This window comes from Lepidochelys olivacea (assembly GCF_965140295.1).
Source record: "Lepidochelys olivacea isolate rLepOli2 genome assembly, chromosome: 5".
Lineage (NCBI taxonomy): Eukaryota > Metazoa > Chordata > Testudines > Cheloniidae > Lepidochelys > Lepidochelys olivacea.
In genome coordinates, this window is record NC_140415.1 from 38,003,579 (window position 1) to 38,027,579 (window position 24,001).

The 24,001-nt window shown below is 39.1% G+C and overlaps 1 protein-coding gene across 5 annotated transcripts in view; it reads right to left on the reverse strand.

Annotated features, from left to right (window-relative positions):
- PDE4D (phosphodiesterase 4D) overlaps positions 1-24,001 on the reverse strand; it is a 763,522-nt gene that overhangs the window by 153,548 nt on the left and 585,973 nt on the right. For all 5 annotated transcript variants that reach the window (XM_084628697.1, XM_084628698.1, XM_084628700.1 and 2 more), the window contains exons 3-4: positions 5,887-5,923; positions 1,764-1,837 (exon numbers count right to left, since the gene is read on the reverse strand). In XM_084628697.1, the coding sequence (XP_084484823.1) occupies positions 1,764-1,837; positions 5,887-5,923 (111 nt within the window). The remainder of the gene's footprint in view (positions 1-1,763; positions 1,838-5,886; positions 5,924-24,001) is intronic.

Below are 24,001 nucleotides of genomic sequence, written 5' to 3' on the forward strand. Positions count from 1 at the left end.
ATTGATGAAATTATTGAGCAATAAAAACATTATGTTTGGTACCAAAGTGAAAATTTATCAAACTAGTGTACTGACTATATAACTCTATGGACGGAAGCAGCTGCATTAAATGAAACGGACATCAGAGGGCCGGAGGTAGTAGAGAAAAAGGGCAGGTATAAAGTGGAATGATTTTAAGACAAATGAAGAAGTTAGAAGGAGAGTAGGATGTGAATTTAGGGTATAGGACTGGCTACAATTGAAAATATTATGATGATGGCAACACTGCAGAAGACGGATAGTGATAGGATGCCAAAGAAAATAATGCAAGCACATTGACGGTAAGTTTGACCAAGAAGCTGACTACCAACTAGATGGCTGGACGTTGTTTGCAGGGACATGACCAGACGGGGCTTAATGGAGGAACAAGCCAAGGACTGGAATGAATGCCAACACTGTTAACTGCTCCCTGTGTCTACAAAGATGCTCCAGGATGAAAGAGTGTCAAATTATTTTAGAAACTAACAATGCACTATAAACAAGTTCTATCTTGTAACTACAGTGACAAGAAACCCAAGTTCTACTCATAATTTACAACACTAACCACTATCCACAACTCCTTAATGGAATTACAGCTGTATATTACATGATTTTTTTTTGTATGTAAAACAGGTTTCACTGGTGTTAATTGAGACTACATTTCTGTAGCAATGTTGGAAAAAAATGTTGTATGTGTTATTTCTGTTTTATAATCAGACTTCAGTAGGTATGCTAAGACTCCATTATCATATATTTTCAAACAAAGGTTTCACTGTCCTGGACTCAATAGGCAGAATTTTAGAATCAGATCCTGCTAGTGAGTTGCCATGTGTGTAGTGGTTCACACACTTGGATCCAGTTGCAGGATCCCTTACACATGACTAATTTGATGCAAGTCACATATATTGCTTAGAAGTTACTCCCAAGTTTAAATAATCACATTGTAGGTAAGGTACTGCAAGATAAAATGATGGCTGTTGGCTTAGTTTTAATGTTTAACACTGTTATTTCAAAATATTAATCGAAAATTAACTGGTCATATCATTTGACATCATTTGAGGCTTTTACAAGTCGAATAGAGGGCTTTCCCCTCTATTCGACATTGGTGAGGCCTCATCTGGAGTACTGTGTCCAGTTTTGGGCCCCACACTACAAGAAGGATGTGGATAAATTGGAGAGAGTCCAGCGAAGGGCAACAAAAATGATTAGGGGTCTAGAACACATGACTTATGAGAAGAGGCTGAGGGAGCTGGGATTGTTTAGCCTGCAGAAGAGAAGAATGAGGGGGGATTTGATAGCTGCTTTCAACTACCTGAAAGGGGGTTCCGAAGAGAATGGCTCTAGACTGTTCTCAATGGTAGCAGATGACAGAACGAGGAGTAATGGTCTCAAGTTGCAGTGGGGGAGGTTTAGATTGGATATTAGGAAAAACTTTTTCACTAAGAGGGTGGTCAAACACTGGAATGCGTTACCTAGGGAGGTGGTAGAATCTCCTTCCTTAGAGGTTTTTAAGGTCAGGCTTGACAAAGCCCTGGCTGGGATGATTTAACTGGGAATTGGTCCTGCTTCAAGCAGGGGGTTGGACTAGATGACCTTCAGGGGTCCCTTCCAACCCTGAGATTCTATGATTCTATGATTCTAATAGCATGGAATGCACTCTGAAATGTAAAGACATCACCCTTAAGTTCTAACATTTAATAAGCACCACTCCAAAAAGTTCAGAGGGGAAAAGAGTCTGCACTCACTTGTTGGGTGCCCGATCTGGTAAGTTGGTTAATGCAGCAAAATTATTCCGTACAGTACGCAGGCTGGCCAGCACCTGGAACAAAGAAAGATGTTTCATTCTGAATTCTTGCATGTGATATTGATTTATTGCCACTCCGCTGTGTTAAAGGCAAAAGTAAAATGCATTACAAAATGTTTCCAGGCTTGTTTTAATGTCTGAAGACTGAACATTATTTAACAATAAATCTTTTGTAAAACAAGAACAACAGTTTATGGCTTTCCCCCCTTCGCTAAACAACTCATTATTTGTTTAAAGACAGACTCATTCGAAGAGGAGGAAAGTTTTTCACAGAATGCAATTTAACTCTCCAAAATGACCAAAAAATAATTCATGTTTTGAGAAGAATAGCCCACTAATACCTAGCACTGCATACATAAAAATGATTACATGATTTTCCATTTGCACAGCAGCAAGCTTTTACATTTTACATACAGTTTGAATAAAATGTAGTGAAAAAAGTTACCAAATTCATATGCCTTGCCTATATGAACACTAACAAATATGTGTGTAGAAAATGCATTTAGTACAATGCTAGACCTGAATATAACCAAAGGATAATGTCTAGATTATGGGCACACATGAACCAGAATGGGGCATGGAATGAATATAAGAAACAACAAAAATTAGAAGAAAAGATTTGCTGCTTTTTAAAGAAAGAAAAAAAGAGTAATCAGAAGAGAAAATACTAGATAGAACTGAGGGAAAAAAAGAGTATGAAGATATTGTAGAAAGACAGAGTGAGCTGGAAGTGGGAAGGGAAAAAAGGACTAAAGGAAAAGAGAAAAGGTGCAAAAATAAGGAAAGATACATGCTTGGCTTTATAGTGAATTTGTATTTAACTTGTATAACCCTCTGTTCTACTCTTCTGGCAGATATCCTATATATCCTGTCTGTGAAGGAGGAGAAAAAGGGGAAGGGAAGTGGTTGCTAGCTGTATTTTGAGTAACTATGCTAAAATGGCTAGATATTTATCTTGGACATATAGTTACATTATTGATTATCTCTAGGGGACAGATTCCGGCTGCTCCTGTGCAAGTGGTGAGAATGAGGGGAGGGAACATGGAGCCCTTCCCTAGTTGTGCAAGGGGCAGCCAGAATCCCACTCTTTGAACTCCTTGAGTGGAAAGCGTAGCAGATCACAGCACTGTGAAGATTGCTTGACACATCAAAAAGGCCACTGCTTCTTTCCCAAACAGTGCACTAGGTGATGTTCCGAGAACAGTGGTGGTGGGGGAGATGCATGCTGCACTCCCATGCTGCTTCCCTCTGTGCTCCCCTCAACACCTGCCAAAGCATTCTACAGCACCCTGCAGGCAGATTGCTTCTGTCATCTGCTGCAATGCACCAGATCTCCACACACACCCTTACAGCGGCTACAGGTTTAAAAGTAACAATACATTAGTTACTAGTGACAGTGAATTCTAGAGTTAAATAATTTTAATTCTCTTTTTTGCTAATTATCTAAACAGATTTATAGTTCCGGCTTTTCTGTTTGTTTTTCCTTCCAATGGGAATATTCCTGTGTATAAAAAATGATACTTGTTTGTAAGTGTTTGTAGGATCGAGGCCTACAAGGGAAAACCAATTAATAAAACTTCACCTCTCCCTTCTAAGTGAACACACCTCTGCTACACAAGGTTTAATCACTCAATACAACTGTTCTTCATTTCAAAATCAAAACATAGGCAAATGTGTGATCATGCAATGAATGAAATCCGCTATGCCTATTTTTAATGTATCATGCTAGACTACTACAGAAATAGATCAGACCTAACTTTTAAAATAATTCCAACTTTATTTTATTTTTAAAACTGGAATGCATAGAATAAGTTAATTACAATAGTTTCATTACATTAAAATATGAAAAAAACCCAAATATCCTAATAATAATGATATTTATTGTACAGTAAAATATTATTAGGTATGGGCCAGATTATGCTCTACATGGCATAGTACTCTGTTCTACCTCCAATAAAACAGTAAGTGGTTGGTAAGCCTTGGCCCTTACTGACTACCTTTAATAACAACTGAGCAACCACCACCAAGTGGCTTACGGTTACATGAAACAAAGCCTCCTGCACAACTGAAGCAATTAAGGAAGCCTAGAAATAAACTCAGATCTGTTCCAAATTCCATCACCCAATTTCAACAGTAATGACTACATTAACTAAAATTATTGCTGTGTTATTTGCATAATGAAAATGTATCTGACAAGAAAAAAAGAGCTCTTTCTGAGGAACATATTAGAAAGGTAACTAGGGGGATGTGTGACTGGGATGACGTGTGTAGATTATATAAACAGAGTGCCCAATTCCGGAATCTTTATTAAGGCCCCAATCCTGCAAACTGATCTGCTTGGTTATACCCCTGTGCCCTCTCAGAGCCCTAGTGATGTCAACAGTGCTCTGCATAAACACAGGAGTTTGCATGTTCAAATCCTTTTGCAGGACCAGGGCCTAAATTTTTACTCAATCCTTAACTCAGGCAAAGTTCCCCTTCAAAGTCAACAGGTGTTTTGTCCCAGTACAAAAATCAGTAAATCTAACCTAGTCTGTCTACTTACTGTTTTCCAAGGGAGCTCATAACCTGTTTTATTTGAATGTTATATAGTGTAATTAAGATTGGCATAAAGAGGTCGAGAAATAGTAAATTTGATAATGCATCAAGTCTTTTCCAGTACTAGGGTAGGCAAGTTTTCCTTACTGGGCCAATTTTTCTCCAGGTATAACTCAATTCAAGTTAATTGAGTTACAGCTGTAGATAACTTGGTCTACTGTGGTGTGTGTTTGTGTGTGTGGGTGTGCGTGTGTGTATTTTGTATAGGATTCTTTCAAGGGCCTAATACTGCAAGGAGGAATATTGCAATATTTTTTGTTGCTATTTCAACTGTAATTCCTTGTGTTCAGTTATTTTTGGGAAAGCGTTTGCAATTCGGCAATCTGAAAATGGTCAGGCTCAGTCTTTTCTCCTCCAATAAAAGGAGAACAGAGAAAATCTTATGGCCAGCTCTCAAGAGTTTTACCCAGTGTCCTGTCAGCTGCATGGTTTCAGAGTAGCAGCTTTTATGGTGGGTCATGAATGACAAGATGATCTCTGATGCAGGTAGGTGCCAATCCAGTCCTGACAGACCAATATGGATCCCAGGTAAACCATGTACTATTGATTAGCTCACTTAAGTTCTCATAACTATATTTTAGTAATATTCATTTTGTGACATGCACAAACATCATGCTAAGAAAATTTGGATGCTCAAACTGAAGGAGGACATTGTTCTTACTTTACTCTGCTATGTCTCACCCTTCCTCTCCTCTTTCGTCTCCAATCACATACAGCTCCATGGGCTTAGGTCTACCGTTAAATACACAGAGGCAACTCTCAGTCACTTCAGTGAGAGATGCCCACATCTACTTGAGAGGAAAATGTGGTCCCATGAGTTCAGAAATTCACCACTGAAATACTTAACTTTTGATATATCATAAGACAGCTATATTGTTAAAATGTATCCATGATTTATATTTAAGTTATAATTATATTTGAATTGATATTTTGTAAAACATAATAAAACCTGGTTACAAGAATAGAAACTAAATAATTAATATATGTGATTCTGTAAGTGAACATATTCTGTGCAGAAATTATTATATATAAAAATATCTGCAAATAAAGAGCTGAAAGTGGCTAGTAAACTCTGGATGACAGAGTATACTGACATTTTAATAGCAGGAGATCACAGTTTTCTCCTGTTGATGGCACAATAGCACTATGACTTGACACAATATTTGAGGAGAAATAAAAATAGGTTATTTTGTAGTTTATGTAACTGCTTTTTATTACATAAATAATCAGAGGTAAACCAATAAAAAAGAGCTGTAGGTAACATCTGTGGCAGAATCAGCTTGTTGACAAAGTTTTTTTTTCTCTCTTTTCCTTCCCTGAATCAAGCAAGAAATCTGATTTCAACATAAGAGACAGGAAACAATGGGTGTGACCATGGGGCCCTTCAAATGTAAACTGTAACATCACCTGAAAATTAGATTACTCATCATATTACTTCATATGGATATATGATAAGTTGTGCCTACCTGAGCGAATGGTGTCACAATCAAGTCATCTCCGTGTCTGAAAAATAAACAAAATTATAAATTAGATGTTACTCACGACTATTCTCAATGAAGCTACTTTTAAAAATATCAGGACATGAATTAAGTCTTATAAATTACTTTAGTTAACCTCAGTCTTATTCCTCAATATCCATTCATCCCAGCTGCTTTAAAAATGTCTCTGAAAGGAAAACATTTAGCAGTTATCCAATCACCCGGTGGCTTTATGGGACTGCTGGAGAACCAGTTGATTTTACGCTGCATGTTGGACAGATGAACATGGACACACAGGATGAATCAGCAAAGATCACATTCCCAAACTTCCATTTCCCCCCCTTCTTTGAATCTAAATGGAATCTCTTTCATATAAGAATTAACCAGGCATGCCTGTGTGGCTGGTAGCACCCACAATTAGTTTTGGTGGAGGGACCCAGCCCACCTAAATATTGAAAGTGATTTGCATTAAGTGTTACTAACAGATTATACTTTGTGAGTGTTGGACAAGCTAGTAACTGCAGATGACTGGGGACTGCATCACAGACTAATAAAAACCTAGTTAAACTTTTAAACTGACTAACATATCTGAAGTTATATGGGAGTGTTACTTAATGTGTGCGGTTGCTGTAGCAACCACACCCACACCATGCTAGGTGATGTAGGCGCAAAGTGTCATAATGATGTGTCTTAGTGGAGGAGGGAGGGAAAGGGGGTTATTATTTCTTCGGTAACGAAAATTTCTTGTTGGAGGAAACTGGGTAATTCCCACTTCCCTGGTGAATAAAATTTCAAAGTTATACATAAACTACCACAGATAGTCATGGCCTGCGTGCGATATTTTGCATTTAGTTACCAGAGGTACTGAGTAACCACAGAGCAAAGAAACTTAGAGGGCTGACATATATATACAGTTTATCCACTCTTTAATGACATTTTCACAGAACTGTGACTGATAATGAATATACTGTAATTAACCCATGACAGACACATACATAATCCGATAAGTCATCATTTGAAATATTTTTCCCCAAATATGCTCCAATATGAACAATTTGTCTAATATTACTTTTATGGAATAAGGGTTCTAATCCTAGAGTTACCTGGCATCCATGTTCTTTTCAGAAAAAATAATAATGCTAGCTTTATCCAACTAGCTGGAGCTAGGAATTTCTAATTTTTATTTTTTAAATAAGGCAAAGAAAACAGTCAATAAAAGCCAGAAAATGATTCACAAAGAAATAATTTAATGAGAATTTGTTTTTAATATGCCTGCTTTATGCCTGCAATAGATATGTCACACAGGTTATAGATTGCAGCTTTAGCACCTGAAATCATTCATCCAAAATTGTTACTGACAGTTTGTATCGTAATGTGCTTAAAATTTTAAACCTATTTTCAATAAGGAGCTTTCCTTCCACTGGGAAAAATTAAATATATATGAGAGAAAGAGGGAGTGTGTTTAAAAAAGGGACTTTTCATATTAATAAAAAGGTCACTTCTCAGGAACTTTTATGATTAAAATAGAAATTTGACTGGCATTTGATTTGCTAAAAAGTGATTGTTACTATTTAGATAGTGCCCACAAGATAGCAGGTGATTTATAGGTGTTGCAACATAGTGGTCCCAAAAAGCTCTGAATGTAAGCAGACAGGCTCAGATCAAATAGAAATTAGGAGCCCAAATACCTTTGAAGATCTGGGACATTGCAACAAAGGATGGGGAATAGGATGAAACAAAAATTAAGTGAGTGACCAGTGATGTCGAGCATACACTTTACTAGTTGCTTTTATTGTCATCTCTCGGGTTAATAAAAAGAAAAGGAGTACTTGTGGCACCTTAGAGACTAACCAATTTATTTGAGCATGAGCTTTCGTGAGCTAGAGGTCACTTCATCGGATGCATACCGTGGAAACTGCAGAAGACATTATATACACACAGAGACCATGAAACAATACCTCCTCCCGCCCCACTGTCCTGCTGGTAATAGCTTATCTAAAGTGATCATCAAGTTGGGCCATTTCCAGCACAAATCCAGGTTTTCTCACCCTCCGCCCCCCCCCCCCCAAAACTCACTCTCCTGCTGGTAATAGCCCATCCAAAGTGACCACTCTCTTCACAATGTGTATGATAATCAAGGTGGGCCATTTCCTGCACAAATCCAGGTTCTCTCACCCCCCTCCAAAAACCACACACACAAACTCACTCTCCGTCTCTGTGTGTATATAATGTCTTCCGCAGTTTCCACGGTATGCATCCGATGAAGTGAGCTGTAGCTCACGAAAGCTCATGCTCAAATAAATTGGTTAGTCTCTAATGTGCCACAAGTACTCCTCTTCTTTTTGTGAATACAGACTAACACGGCTGTTACTCTGAAACCTGTCTTGGGTTAATATTTATGTGAATGGAAGAGTAGGTTTTAAGAGGGAAGAAGTGTGTATTTTAAGGGGGAGGGGGTCTTGCAGAAGTAGGTGAAGGCATGACTGACATGGTCAGGGAAGGAGCTGGCAAACCTCTTTGGGGTCTAAATTATTTAACAAAAGGCCAAATGTGGTATGCAAACAAGACTTTACTCCAGTAGGTGGCAGGTGGGGGTAGGTGGGGATGAGTTCACTTTAGTCTGTCTGCCCTACCTGAGTCCATCCACTTCCTCTGTTTTAGGCTCTTTACCGGTAAGGCCCTCTTGACCTGGGACGAGCCCCTGGAGCCATGCATCTTACCATCACCTGGAAGAGGGTTCCTTTTCTGGGTTCAAGCTTCAGACGGGTAGCCGTGTTAGTCTGGATCTGTAAAAGCAGCAAAGAGTCCTGAGGCACCTTATAGACTAACAGACATATTGGAGCATGAGCTTTTGTGGGTGAATACCCACTTCGTCGGATGCATCCGACAAAGTGGGTATTCACCCACGAAAGCTCATGCTCCAATACATCTGTTAGTCTATAAGGTGCCACAGGACTCTCTGCTGCTTTTTCTGGGTTCAGGGTCCCCACAGAGGTCAAACCATAGCAACTCTTCTATGAAACGGCATATAGTCCTCTGTGATCTGGAGTTCCTGTTGCTGTCTGGTAAGCAGACAGGTTTTCCTAGGGGGTTGGCACTCATAGCTCTTCCTTCCTTTTCAGAACCTTCTGTGTCTTGGAGCACTCTTCTTAGGTTCCCTTTCTTGGTGAGCTTTCTAACCAACAGAGGCTGTCCTAGCTATAGGTAGACTTGGATGGATATTTCTGTGATGGATGACGCTGGCAGGGCAGTCAATGGATGGAACCAGCTGAGGTTCTGAAGAGCAGGAAATTGCTGACAGCTGGGCTGCCAAGGAAGCACCACCACCCCTTCCCCATCTGCTCCCCATGCTCTGGATGGGTAAGATCGTAGCTGCGGCTCAGGGCTGCTCCTTGGCATTACTGCAAGCATGGTTGTGGCTTTGGCCATAAGTGTCACTACCTGCCTAGCTCCATATCAGCACCTAGCTCACACCTTCCACTCCGCACCTGGCCTCCACAAGCCAGGCTGCTTAGGCAGCCATTGGCGCCTGCCTCTGCCCCAGCTTCCACCCTTGACTCGCACTGTGGCTAGTCCTTCAACTCAGGGCCGGCCCACAACATTTTGGCACCTGAGGCAGGGAGCTCAAATCATGCCCCCATGCCCCCTCGCTTGGGCCAAAACTTTGAAAGGTCTCAATTCTGCATTCTTCCTCTTCTACTCCTCTCATGGTACTGCTCTGCTACCTACCCCAATAAAGGAGAACTAACAACTTTCAATGCCTTGTTCAAAAATTTTAAGTAACACTTAACTTTCAAACTCCTGAACAGCAAATGTAACTTTTCTTGTCTCCATAGTAAACACTGGCATTTTTATCTGTTTGAACAATCAAAGTGGTGCTTTCCGTGTCTTCTTGGTTGCAAAGATTTGAACTGCTTCCTGCTGAAGGTCCACAGTCTGAGCCAGCTCATGCTCTACTGAGATGGTTGCAAGGCCGACCAGCCTCTCCTGTGTCATTGTGGAGCGTAGATGTGTTTTTATTAACTTCAGCTTGGAAAAGCTGCGTTCTCCACTGGCAACTGTCACAGGAAGCATTAGAAGTATGCTCAGAGCATCAAAAGCATTTGGAAAGAGGGTGGTCATCTTATTTGTGCACATATATTCCAGAACAGCCTTTGGAGTTGACTTTGCTGAAATGTATCTTGAAAGGGCTTTCAGTTCATCACCTAAATCACTTGCATCAATATTGCGCATGTCATCATCTGTCAACACTGTCTCTAGTGCCCTGCATTGCTGGTGTAGGTCTTCTTCAGGTATAGTGAGGAGTTTTGGAATATCATACAACATCCCAAATATACTGCTGTGTTCCTTGAGCTGCATGAAACATTCTTCAACTGACTTTATCGCACAATCTAGCACCTGGTTAAAGAATTCAACTTAGAATTGTTGTTTGGGGTCTCCTATGGGATTATCCTGTGCCTCATAATCAAAATGTCTTCTTCTTCGGTGACTCTTGTATACTTGAATGGGTGGGAAAATAGCTTCAGCATGAAGTTCCTCTGCCAACTTCTGTGCACTCTTCAGAACATTTTGAAATCCCTCATCTGACTGGTAAGACTGTAGGTATGACTTTGCTTTGTCCAGTTGTTCGATTGCTCCAGATATATCAAGGCCAACACCTTGGAGTCTCTTGCTTACAACATTTATTTCAAACAGTATGTCATGCCACAACACTAAGCCACGTAGAAATTTGAAGTTTTTTATGTTTCTGGTGATTCCATTTCCCTCTGCCACTGTTCTCCCACAAACAGTTCCTGTCATAGCATTATCCTCCATAATGGCAACTATGGCATCATCTATCTTCCCAGTTTGGTATTTGATAGGCTTTATCACCTCCACTCAACTTTCCCATCGTGTGGCACTCAGTGGTTTCAGTGTCAGAGAGGATGTTCCCAGATGTTGCTTCAAAATTTGCCATCGATAAGTTGATGCAGAGAAAAATATATAGATGCTTTGAATTACATTTAAAAATTCAGCAGCCTCACTAGAAGCTGATGCTGCATCACTGACCACCAAGTTCAATGAATGAGAACTGCATGGGACAAAAAAAGCTCGAGGGTTTAACTCTCGGATCCGTGTCTGCACTCCTCTGTTCTTTCCTCTCATGTTGGCACCATTATCGTAGCCCCGACCTCTCATGTCAGCTATCGCAATTTCTGTATCTTCCAGCTTTTTAAGAAGCACATTTGTCATACCAGCTCCTGTAGTATCATCAATGTCAATAAATTCTAGAAAATGCTCTCTGACAGTCACCATTGCAGGGACATTTTCACTAGGTTCTGTTGTTGTTACATAACGCACTATTAAAGTCATCTGTTCCGTATGGCTGATGTCAGGTGTGCAGTCCAGAATAACAGTAATATCTTGCTGACTTCAGATCTGTCACAATCTTCTGTTTGAGTTTTGTTGCCAGTAACTGTATAATCTCATTTTGAATTGTTTTTCCAAGGTAGTGGTGGGTGTACATTTCTTGGGTGGTGACTCTTCTTAGATGCTCCTGGAGTACTGCATCAAACTCAGCCATCAGCTCCACAATTTTAAGGAAGTTTCCATTGTTTGGCACATACAGCTAATCTGAAGTGCCACGTAGTGCTAGGTTTTGGGTAGCAAGCATTCTCACAATGGCAATGAGCCTTTTCAGAACATTTTGCCAGTAAAGAGATTCTGATGCAATCTTCTCTTGATGCTGATCATCTATGATGGCCTTTAACCTTAGTCTCATCTCAAGCTCTTTCCACCTATGGAATGCTCTCTGGTGATTTGCTGCCTTCTCATGGCATGCCAGATTTCTAGCCAGATTTTTCCAGTCCTTTGTTTCTGTAGAACCCAATGTGTCTGGAACATTAGACTGGAAGAGTTTGCAACAAAAACAGTATGCAGCATTCTGGCTTTTTGAGTACATAAGCCATGGCTTCTCCACTTTGTCACCATTGGGGATTTCATGCCAGTAATATGTTGGATGGAAACTTCTATTTTCATGGTCTTTGGGAAACGTGAAGTTTTTCACTTGCTGTGGCCCATGCAGTACAAGGCTACTGCTCAAGTGGGTCAACAGTCCTGGATCATCTAGACTTAAGGAACTAAACTCAGCAGCAGCTGTTTCTTCCACCTTCACCACACTCTTCTCTGATCTACACTTTTCTTCAGGAATGTGCATGGTTACATCCGTTTGAGATGGAGATATGGATGCTGCAGTAGCTGCCAGGTCACCTGTACTCTGACTAACTGGAAGATCAGGCATCTCCTCACAAGCCACTGACATAGCACTTGGACACATTAAATAATAATTATAATTGAATTTGAAAAGTGTCTCCATGCTGAGGCATTCAAGGTGGTCAACATTTACTAAAACTGAGTGGCAAAAAACTACATGAAGGTAGAGTTAAGGTTGCTTGATGGTATGTCGTCCCTGTGCAGAAGTTGACCTGAGCAAAACTTAAACTTCTGAAAACCAGGAAATTTCCACAGTATGCATCCGATGAAGTGAGCTGTAGCTCACAAAAGCTTATGCTCAAATAAATTGGTCAGTCTCTAAGGTGCCACAAATACTCCTTTTCTTTTTGCGAATACAGACTAACACGGCTGTTACTCTGAAACAGGAAATTCACAGTTACAGTTGTCCATAAAACCTTAACTCTGCCTTATTTTAGCAATGCCCTGGCACAGGTCATTAACACACATAGCTCTACTCTGCCAACCCCACAGTCACTGGAACATACAAGCTCTTCACCCCCTTTTTACAACCTATTCATTCTCACCCACAGGTTTCCATCTAACACTACTAAAGGACAAAAAGGGGGAAAAAATGTTGCCCATGGCACACCACGTTCCCTCTGTTCCTCTGGAGCTGGCAATAGTCAATGGAATTATTTACATACACTCCAGAAGCAGTCATTGTGTTAGGCATACCCATGTTAGGCACACCAAATTTCAAAGCCATCTGAATAACCATTCAGATATCAGAGCACTTAGAAGAACTGAGCTTTAAAGCATATAAAATGGTGGGAATGGGAACCCTCTAGCCATTTTTCTTTACTGGCGCAGAAAGAATGTACAGAATGTACATTTTCTTAAATAGCATTTTCAATTCGGGTCTTCTGAAATTTAGTGGGTGCCATGCACTGTCTTGGGTAAAACTCAACAGACAAACCATTTTGACCCACATCAATAGTTTGATCTCTAGCTCTGGGCAAACAAACAGACAAACAAACAATGCCTAGAAACCTTTTTTTAAAATGGCTATTTTGGGGCAGCTTATATCTTTGCAGCCTCTTGGTCAAATTACCTCAAAGTTAGGTCACTAAACCCTACCCTGCACCTGACTGAGGCACACCAAATTTCAAAGGAATCCAATTAAGCCTGTGGATTATGGAGGCTCTAGAATGGTCAGCCTTTAAACAGAACCTGAACTATAGTGGCACTGCAACTATAGAAATATAGAATACTTACAGACATAATGAAACAGAAAAAGGAAACCCAGACACACTATTATATAAAGCCAAGTAATGTAGACTTAACAAAATGGGCATAAGAAAACTGGATGCGTACTGGACTGACAGAGTACAACTGGAAAAAAAAATAGTGTTTTCAGATTATTTTTACAGTGGTGTGAGAAAGGTCAAGACAGACGTCCATAAGGTGAGAGTCTCACACACTTCCTTGGGACCACCACAGCAGTTAAAAAGTCATCCTCCTGAAATATGAGTGTGAGCCTGCCAGGATGGAACTCCTGAGGGGTGTCATGAATGAAGTCTCCCTTCATTAAGGGCAGTTACCACCGAGGGGGCCAGAATAAAATTGATTCATCATCGTACAGACAGATCACATAAAGAACACAAGATGGGCATAATATGCAGTGATAACAGCTCAATCCTGTGAGCAGACAGGCTCCTGTATTTTGTACAGTTTCAAGTGGTGGAGAAGCCTGCTGAGAGCCTTAGCTAAGGGTACATCTGGACTATGAGTTAGGGGTGTGATTCCCAGATCCCATAGGCATACTCGTGCAGCTCTCATCATAGCTAGCATGCTAAAATAGTAGTGTAGCCTCAGACCACAGGCAGCCATGGCACAAGCTAGCAATCCCAAGTACAAACCCACTTGAACCCCATGGGTAGATACTTAGGGTGGCTAGCTCATGCCATCGTTGCTTGTGCTATTTGTTTAGATACGATCAAGCGCTCATGCAGGCAGTGAACAGCTTGGGGGATGGAACTTTGAGGGAAAATCACATATTACTTCCTTCAGTGATTTGAATACACACATATGAAAGAATATAGTAAGTAACAATATTGGCCCACATTTTCAAATATGTGAGTGCAAACAGGTGAGTTTGGAAATGTGGTTTCTAATGTATCCAGTTAAAATCCCACAGAACTGGTTAATTTTCACAAATGTATACAATATATGGTGGATAATACATTCAGAGCATTTTGAAATTCTATATCACTTTAAAGTAGAGTATTACACTGGTATACAACTGAAACACCAAGGTATCTTTCCAGGATTTGCACTGGATGAGAAGGCCAAGCAGTCTGTAAAGCCAGCAGGCATTCTCTGCATGGTGCTCTATGGCTGGAAAATAGCTTTCATAAAAGGGTGGAGCCAGGCAGTAGGCTTTGAAAAGGCTGTGCTCAATGTTATCAACCCTGGGGAACTAGCATCCTTTGACTGTTCTCTGGGGCTGGGAACTTAGACTGTTGGATAAATGGGGTGGCAGGGTGATAAAATTGGCCCATTTTTAAACGCTGCACATCACTGTAAGGTATATTTCAGCATATTTTTCATGTATTAAAATTTATGAAACAACAAAATATAGGGGAAAATGTCATTTGCTCTGTAGATGTGCTTGGGACTTTGAGCTAACACTGTTTACACTCAAAAATTGCACAATATATGAAAGGCCACTACTGAATATTATTATGGTCTTCAGGATGAACCCAAAAAAATCTATTACAACCCCATCCTCACTGTATACTTCTATACTTGGATTAAACATGGCATCCACCCACCTGTCTTTGTGAGGCTGGTTCGGACATGGTATGAAGCCTGTGGATGCAGGATTAGAGAAGACAGTCTGCAAGCCCTACGGTTGTGTTGTGTATGTACACCAGACAACAACAGTAGCAGGAGCGAAACCTATGAGTACTACATGTGAAGTAACATTGCTTGAGTACCCCATGCCTAGACTTTGTGATGCCCTGTTAAAACCTTATAGGACTTGATGAAGCCTTTGGAAAAAACTATACATGTATGATCTGCATGGTCCAGAGATGTTAAAAAATACTGACTATTCAGGATCAGGTTCTAGCTACAATGATGGTCAAAACTGGAATCTGAGTCCAAACTGCGTTATGATATCACAATGTAAACCGCATTATCACATTACGATGCCAATGCAGCAGAGCAGATGTTTCAGCTCAAAGGATAGAGAGCAGAAAAAAGGGATGGCTTCTCCTTGTACCTAGGACTCTCATACCATCTGCACTTGGGAAATGACCCAACTGAGTGTCAGATTTATGTGCTGGCTTCACAATTCTAATTTTACTGAACTCAGTGCTTTGGGTGAATATATCAGAGGTGTACAGAATTTAATTTATATAGGCTCTTCTCCCTCCCCCTCTTTTAACCATTTCCTTAACTCTAGTAGTCAAGAAAAAGTACTTGAATATAAAATACGTACTTTCAAAGGAAACAAACCAAAGGACATACTATTTCAGACTTTTCATCTTTTAGAGAATGAATTCCAGGGTTAATACAAAACTATCATCAATGCAAGCACACAAGAAGCTTTTTGTGCCCGAAGGGATGAAACATGAACTAATGTTTCGTCTGGATTGATAGTGAAGTTAATTCAGTACCTGTGCATATCAGGTGACCAGTGAGCTGGAAGCTGGACACAGAAGTTTCCCAATGAGCATTAAGATTTCAGTTTTAAGAAGGCTATCTCTCCACACCGCTCCACCCTGAGGCTATGCACACACACGGAACTCCCATTATCGCATTAGCAGGAGCTATGCAGCAGGCCAGGAGATGACTGTTATGATTAATTGAACTCTCAATTTAGAATCTTTTTTATTGTAACATGCTTCCTGCAACAGCATTAGCTTTGTCTAAAGAGAAGGTTTAGGAACTCAGTTTCCTTTGCTAAGTATACTGTTAGTGAGTAACTTGTTTTAAACATTTAATATTTCCACAAGGAATAACAAAACAAGAACAGACTCCTTAAAACTATTAATGGAAGAAGTAGTGTGTTTTGCAGTAAAGATTTTAATTTGGAAAACAAATAAGTTTTAGTGTTAAGCAATACTACCAGTGATGGTTCTGCATTTTTAATAATATAAAATGAATTCTACTTGTATGTCATAAAGAATAATATCCCGTATTATATGGTATTGTAAAGGCAAGTGAGCAATACTTAGGGGATCCTGGATTCACATGTATGAAAATAAATCCCATGGTCATAAAGAAACACACCCTTTTCTTGCGCAATAACAGACTGATTGCATAGTCAATAAAGGGAATTAACTCGGCCTTATTTCACAAACTTGTTTGAAAAGGGGATCGTAGTGAGTACTTTGCCTTCGACATCCTGTGAATTTCTGTAAAATATTGCAAGCAATTGGAAATGGCATAGTACTCAGGCACTGGTCTTCATTTTAATTAACTTTTCAGTTATTCTTTGTTTATAACTTTTTAAAAATGGGTTATCAGGATTTCTTTAAAATATGGTAATATATTCACTGATGCCAAAGTCTAGAGCAAGTTTGAAGTTTAAAGGCTTATCTAATCTAAATATAAAATCTTAAAAACAAAAAAACTATGTTGCATCTTTTTCTTAAAAGGCCATAAATACTTTTCTCTTGCTTTAATAAATAAAATATGCCCCTGTTTTACTGAAATTCTCCAGAAAAGCACTCATGTCTGAGTTGAAATTAATCAAATTGATCAAAAGAAAACATATATAGTAGTGGGAATGAAACTTGAGGTTCAGAATGGAATGGTTCTTTTCATCCCTTGTACATATTTATGTCACTCATTCTGAGAGAAGAATCAAGATACCTGCAGTCCAAATTCCTCAGAATCTAAGGAAGCCAATAGTAGTTTCTAATTTTGTTAAAATATAGTGCAAATTCAATTTTTTAATAACTATGTATTTTTTCCTCTCCTTGAATCTGACAAACAACTTAAAATTGAAAACTTTTTGCAGATCATCTTTAAGGAAAATGCTTTTCTTGCATATCCTAAGAACTGACATCATGTTTACTTACAGAGTATTATTATAAGCGTTAGATTTCAAGTTCCTTCTGGCTCAGAAATATGAGTATAGGCTGTATCATGGGGTAATTTGGCTTTCTGTTCTTGAAAACAATATATATTTTAATTTTTTTAATAGTAAAGGCCCAGATGAAGCTTATATAGTAGCTCAACTGGTTGGACCTAAGCTTCACTAAGCTTCAAGGAACTCTCCTTTCATGGGCTTAAACTTGCACTCAATGCAAATTCTACCTGAACAAACAGTACAGGATTAAGAACATTTATCTAAGTTTACCTGAAAATGTCCTTTCCTTGAGTAATAAGATCCATAGTTCCACTACAATGGGTATTTCACTCTGTTTGTAACTTCACGGCAAATCCAGACCTGTCCGTCATAGGCAGTAGGGGAAAGCCCTCCACCTGAAGTTCTCTCCATTTCAGTCAACTTCCATATCCAGGATAATTCCAATCTACTTTCCTAAATTACAGATTGTGTAAACTACACTTTGGGAGGTGAGTGGGGGGAACCACAGTGTTTTCTCCTACTGTGGAACATGGGGATAATTAATCCTGAAAAAGTAAACCCAAATATTTGGATATCATTTTCCATCTCTGTCCAATGAGAGAAAGACCCTTTTATTTCCAAGGTTGTAAGGATTTTCTCTCTGAGCCAAAGACACAACACTGGGTCTCACCAGACAAAACACTCAACTCCAAAAATTCAAGTGGTGGAGATAAACAGCTAATGAGAACACCACTTTAATAGAAAAAAGTTAAGTGACGGTTCCAACAGGAGTTCAACTGGATGATCCTTGTAAGGACCAGAATGAGGACCTTGTCGGGGTGGAATAAAGATAGTCTTTCTAAGAAAGCACTTACTGTCAGGATTTGTGGAAAATTCTCTTTTCCCAAACACATGGAGAACATGAGACTCTGCAGCACAGACGCTCTTCTACAGCTATATGAAGGCCTGACTGCACTCAGTGCTATGTTGCACTCCCTTTAATATGGAAGTTAAAACATGGACCTTGCAGCAGCTGGTAGAATATGTTCTGTTTGTTGACTTCTTTCTAGGATCCATGAAAGAATTAATCACATCATCTGACTAGCCATTTTTGAATCGGGATGGAGAATTGGTCCTGGATGGAGAATTTGTCTTTGCACTAGCAGATATCCTCTATGAATCAACGACATTGGGAAGTCCACCACTATGTTAATGAGTACTGTGAATCACAGCACCTTCAGTCAGAAGGCATAAATAGTATCACTACTGCTTTCTCTTTCCTAGCTTTTGAATGATTCTGGGGAGCAGTGGAAAGGCATACCGAACACACCTTGGCGAGCTCTACAAGAAAGTAGAGCTGTCACCTCACATCCTAAGTCCTCACATGAGAGGAGGCTATGGGTGCTTTATTGCTGCTTCCAAATGCAAACAGGTCAATCAGCAGATTGCCAAGCTAAAAATGAGTGAGGATACTTCCAAGTGGATTCTTTGACGAGAAGATGCCAGTAAGACAGTTTGATGTTTTAGGACGATATCTAATATATTACATTTACTATTTAGCTCACAGTTATTCAGGTCATGAGAAGGTGCAGTAAGTAGTAAGAAATAAGAGAGAAGCCAGAAAAGGTGATGGAAAATAACTCTTTGGAAAAAGCAATTGCCATCTATATAGCCTCCAAGTGAGCAGCAAATCAAGCAATCAGAAAGACGAGAAGCCTACCTTTAGAGAAACTGCATAATGAGTTGAACAACTGCCCACAACTTGGTCAGAGGAAAATACATGCAATTGTGTGGACAAGAAACAAAAGAATGATGGTGTGAACACATTATTCATAAATGATGCAGGAGGCAGACTGCTTGTGACAGGAGACATGGTATGTAACCAATGCTGAGAATACTATAAGAGTCTACTTAATAAGGAGAACCCTTTATATGCTACAATACTATCATGTGAACCAATAATTACATGTGTTGAGGACCTGTGAGAGGCAGATGTCAAAGCTGCCCTGCTGAAGATGGCATCCAGAAAAGAAGCAGATCCGGATGAAGTCATGGCAGAAATGATCCAAGATTTTAGAGAAGTTGGTGCACACTGTCTCACACATATCCTGCACATAGTTTGAAAAGAGAAGAAAATCCCAAGAGAATGGAGAAAGTCCATACTGGTATTAATTTACAAATGAGGAGGTGACATACAGATTTGGTTGAAGTACCGAGGAAATAATAAGCTACTGCCCCAATGCATGAAACTGCTAGAGAGTAGCAAGTACTGGAGCCCATTTTAGGAAAGGAGTAGTTTGGTTTTAGAAAGGAAAAGGGGATGATAGATGGTATCTTCATCATTAGACAGTTAGTGGAAAAGAAGCTGGAGGGAAATATTGACCACAGTTGGGGTTTTCTCTCTTTGGAGAAATCACTTAAATTCCTAGGAGATTGCTGGTGCCTCTATAATGATTCTCTGGGGTACCAGAGGACCTTGTCCAGATGGTGTCCAGGTTTAAACAAATTGGTTGTTTAATAATTTGTTCCAGTATCTTTGTTCAGTATTGAAGTTAGGCTTACTGGTCTATAATTCCCCAGCTCTTTCTTTTACTCCTTTTCAAGATAGGTACTATGTTTCCCTTTTCCAGTAATTTGGTACCTTATCAATCCTCCATGAGTTCTCATGATTCAGAGATTGCTTTCCCTAGTTCCTTACGTACTCCAGGGTGATATTTCATCAGGCCCTTCTGACTTGAATATATCTAACTTATCTACGTATTCTTTAACCTGTTATTTTTCTGTTCTGGTCTGAGATCCTTCTTCCTTGTTAATATTAATTGGGTTAAGCACCTGGTCACAACTAACTTTTTTAGTGAAGAGAGAATTAAAAAAGGCATTACACTTCAGCTTTCTCTGTGTCATCCATTATTTGCTCTCCTTCCCCATTAAGTAATGAAACTACACATTATTCCATTATTGTCTTACATTAGAAACATTTATAGAACCACTTCCTATTTCTTTTTATGTCCTTGCTTGTTGTAACTCATTTTGCCCCTTTACCTGTCTGATTTTGTCCTACATGTGCTGTTTTTCTACACGCTTTCTTAGCAATGTGCCTTTGTTTCCACTTCTGGTATGGCTTTCCTTTTGATTTTCAAGAGCTCCTGATGCAGCCAGATAAGTCGATTCCTATTCTTCCTATCTTTCCTCCACATTGTGATACTTTACTGCTTTGCCTCTCTTCTCTCATTCAGTATCAAAATGCTGACTCCCACTTCCGACTGGCCAGTAATGCCAGCCTCCTTCACCCACTTGCTAAATTTTCAAGCATGCATCTTTGTTCTTTCTCCCAGGCTGCCCCTAGACTTCAGAGGTGGTCCCTGTAAACATCCACAAAGTTACCTCCTCATTCTCCTTCAAATCCCTCCTTAAAATCTCAGTTGCTGCGATGCCTATAAAAAAATTGACAGTAGTGAGGGTCCTGGTGTGCTGAAATCATTGCCCATCATGCTGACCAATGATATCTCATTATTTCCTTGTACTCCCCCATCTATCTGTCTGTATCCATCTGCTGTCTGATATGTTGTCTCTTATCTGTATGTCTTGTAAGCTCTTTGGGGGAAGGAACATTATTTTGTTCTGTGTTTTTACAGGGTCTAGTACAATGGGGTCCTGGTCCATGATTGGGGTTCCTAGCCAGTGCAATAATCCAAATTATGTAATTAATTAATTAATAAGATCATGAATTTATACATCAATACTGCCATCTATTGGCTATATTTATTCATAACACTACACATTTGTGCTTCACTTTAATATTTCTTTACTGCTTTTTCTTACGCTTGCGATCCTGGAAATCCAAAGTGATATCTTAAAAAGCCCAATTTATGCTGATGTGTAATGGAAATCAGACATCTCTAAATTATTTAAAGCCAATATATTATTTCCCTCCAAGTACATATGTACATTTTGTGAATTACATACAGCTAGAGTTAATGCACTGCTGAGGTTGAGAAATCAAGCACTCAAGAGTCAGAGAGTTTCAGGGATTTTCTTCTATAATATTAATCCAGTTAAATTGCATATCCTATATATTTTGTGATATGCATTAACAAAACAGAAAGAAACATTAATGTTTCTATTTAACCAAAAGTCAGGAATAGAAATAAATTGCAAAATGGCAAAGTAAATAATATGGCAACAACTGTTACCTTAACTTTGGGAATTTCCAAACTTTGCGTACTTGATTTCTTGACTTTTATGATGCTAGTGTTAGAAGTTTGCATTTTTTCCTCCTCTAATCCACTTCTTTCCCCTTTATCTTTTTCTTTTAGGGAAGAGAGAAAAAAATGCCCTTTGCTGAAAGGAGCTGACAGGCTCGTCAGGGTCTCCAAATTCCTTGAGCTAGAGCTGTGCATCTTGAAGACTCATAAACCAACTGATTTAGCCAGAATCCTTCTGAATGTAGCCCTGCCTTGGCCCCAAACTAGGGTGATCAGATGTCCCGATTTTATGGGGACAGTCCAGATTTTGGGGTCTTTTTCTTATATAGGCTCCTATTACCTCCATCCCGTCCTGATTTTTCACACTTGCTGTCTGGTCACCCTACCCCAACCATTAAAATCTAAGGAAACTGAGGAAAATACCCAAGTTTGTTCTCAACTGTTAGGAGGGTCCATAGGATGAAAATGGTCTCAGACATATCTAAGCTTCACAGATCAAAAGTCAACATACTGAATGTCACCAAAAAGCAAATTGCAATTTGGAATTCTATGCGGAATTTGCTATGTTCTTTGATTGGATATTCAGTGTACAAAAAGCATCAAAGCAAGTAAGCTTTGCCATGAAAGTCTTCATCTGTAATTTGTTTGAGGGCTCAGAAAATGGTAAGAATCAGAGCACAGTATGGAAGCTCACATTAATTCAGCAACATTTCACAACTATTGACTAAGAAGAGACGTGCTAGTGATCCTGATTTAAAATCAAGAGACCAACTGGGTTTATGACTCCTTGCAAGAAAACATATAATAATATATATACATATAATATATGCATATAATAATATAATAATATATATACATATAATAATAATAATTATAAACATATAATAATTGGCATCATTTTGCAAAACAAAGAGGATTTAAAAAAGGCTTGGAAATATCATTATACTCCTGCTATTACTATTATTTCTTGACTCATATTTACTTGTTTTAAAGCACTTCTGGAATCCTGTGCCAGGTCTTCTTAGACCTCCCCTCCTTTGACTAAATAATCAAAAAGCTATGCAGTCATTACATTCACAGGCACCACGGACCTGAAAATAAGACTTGTGATCTTGTTTGTTAAATATCATGTTGTGTTAATATTAGCTGCTGGGCTACACATTGCTCTCGCTGTAACTCTGAATGATAAACATCAGGACTTTTCTTTTTGCTGTATGGTCAGCATTTTATACCTGTGTTAATGTAAACTTTATGTATGCATACTGCCCTGAAGAATATTCATCAGTTAAAATTAAGCAGGAACTCAATCCATTTTTTCCTCATTATTTTTCTTGTTTTTATTTTTGTCTGTGAAGTGGCTCCTATATTTGTTGTCCTGAGGTGAACAGGTAATACTGAGGGATCATAACAAAGATATCATGAATGGATAACTAATAAATGTAAATGATCTTTAAATATTTGGGTTTTTTTCTTTACTATCTGTCTTTCTTTCTCTTTCCTTGCTTTTGTTTCTTTTTCTTTTTTCATTTCCTTCTTAAATTTACTGTTGTGATTTAATTAAACTTAACAGAAACATGTTTATTAAGGTTTAATGATAAATATGCAACTCAGATATATGATAATGTGTGCTCAGATGAGCCATATAAATCTTATTGTATCCCAACAATGTATTTCATTAAATTTTCCACATAGCATTAGTATAAAATGACTAGGTATAACTTTTCAGTACTGCTCACCCCTTCTTTTCATTTATGTACACTTCAATTTTTTGCACAATTAAAATTAATTTTAAAGAATTTTGCCTGTAACAAGGTGTACTTTAGGAGTCTGTAGAAATTATGTTGGTTGTATACTTTATTGTGATATGACCTTTGCTTTCTGCTTTGAGTAGCAGCTTTTCAAGAATGCTGACCAATCAGATAGATGGCTCAATCTCTTATTTGGATACTGAGATCACTAGAAGGACATGTGCGAGACATGTGTTGCCTCCTAACCTGAAGGTGTGAAGATGTCTGTTTCTGGGAGGAGTGCAGACTGCTTCCAGCCTTTGTCACCTCAGTGTCTGAATGAACAGCAGATGAAGACACTTACGATGTCAGGACATTCCAGTGATGGCAGTCAGAAGAAAATGCTTGGTCAAGGAGGGGTATTTGACTATCCAGAGGTAAGAAGGTCTGCTCTTTGTATTTCATGTTCCCCTCCATCCTGCATAGTGAGCAGTGTCATATAAGAGCTGCTCCATTGCACAACGGCAGAATCTCTAGTCTGATGGGGAGCACTGGAACGTTTACCCATTTGTGAGCTCTGATTAGCCAACTGTTCTTACATGTTTAATGTTGTTTCAAAGGAACACTGATTATAAATATCAAAAGAGAAGAATGTCTTCAGTGTTGCAATAGTTAAATCATTATTCCAAATTTTTGCTCTGTGTTGAAATCTCACTAGGAATTCAAGGAAATGCCAAAATGAATTATGGGTTTATGGGAGGAGCAGTAATTGAAATTGTTAACTGAAATAACTCACCTAGAAGCAGGTTGGGGATCCGTATTGTACCTTAGACTGGGAAAGTCTTTTCAAGTAGGAGTGTCACAAGAAGTGACAC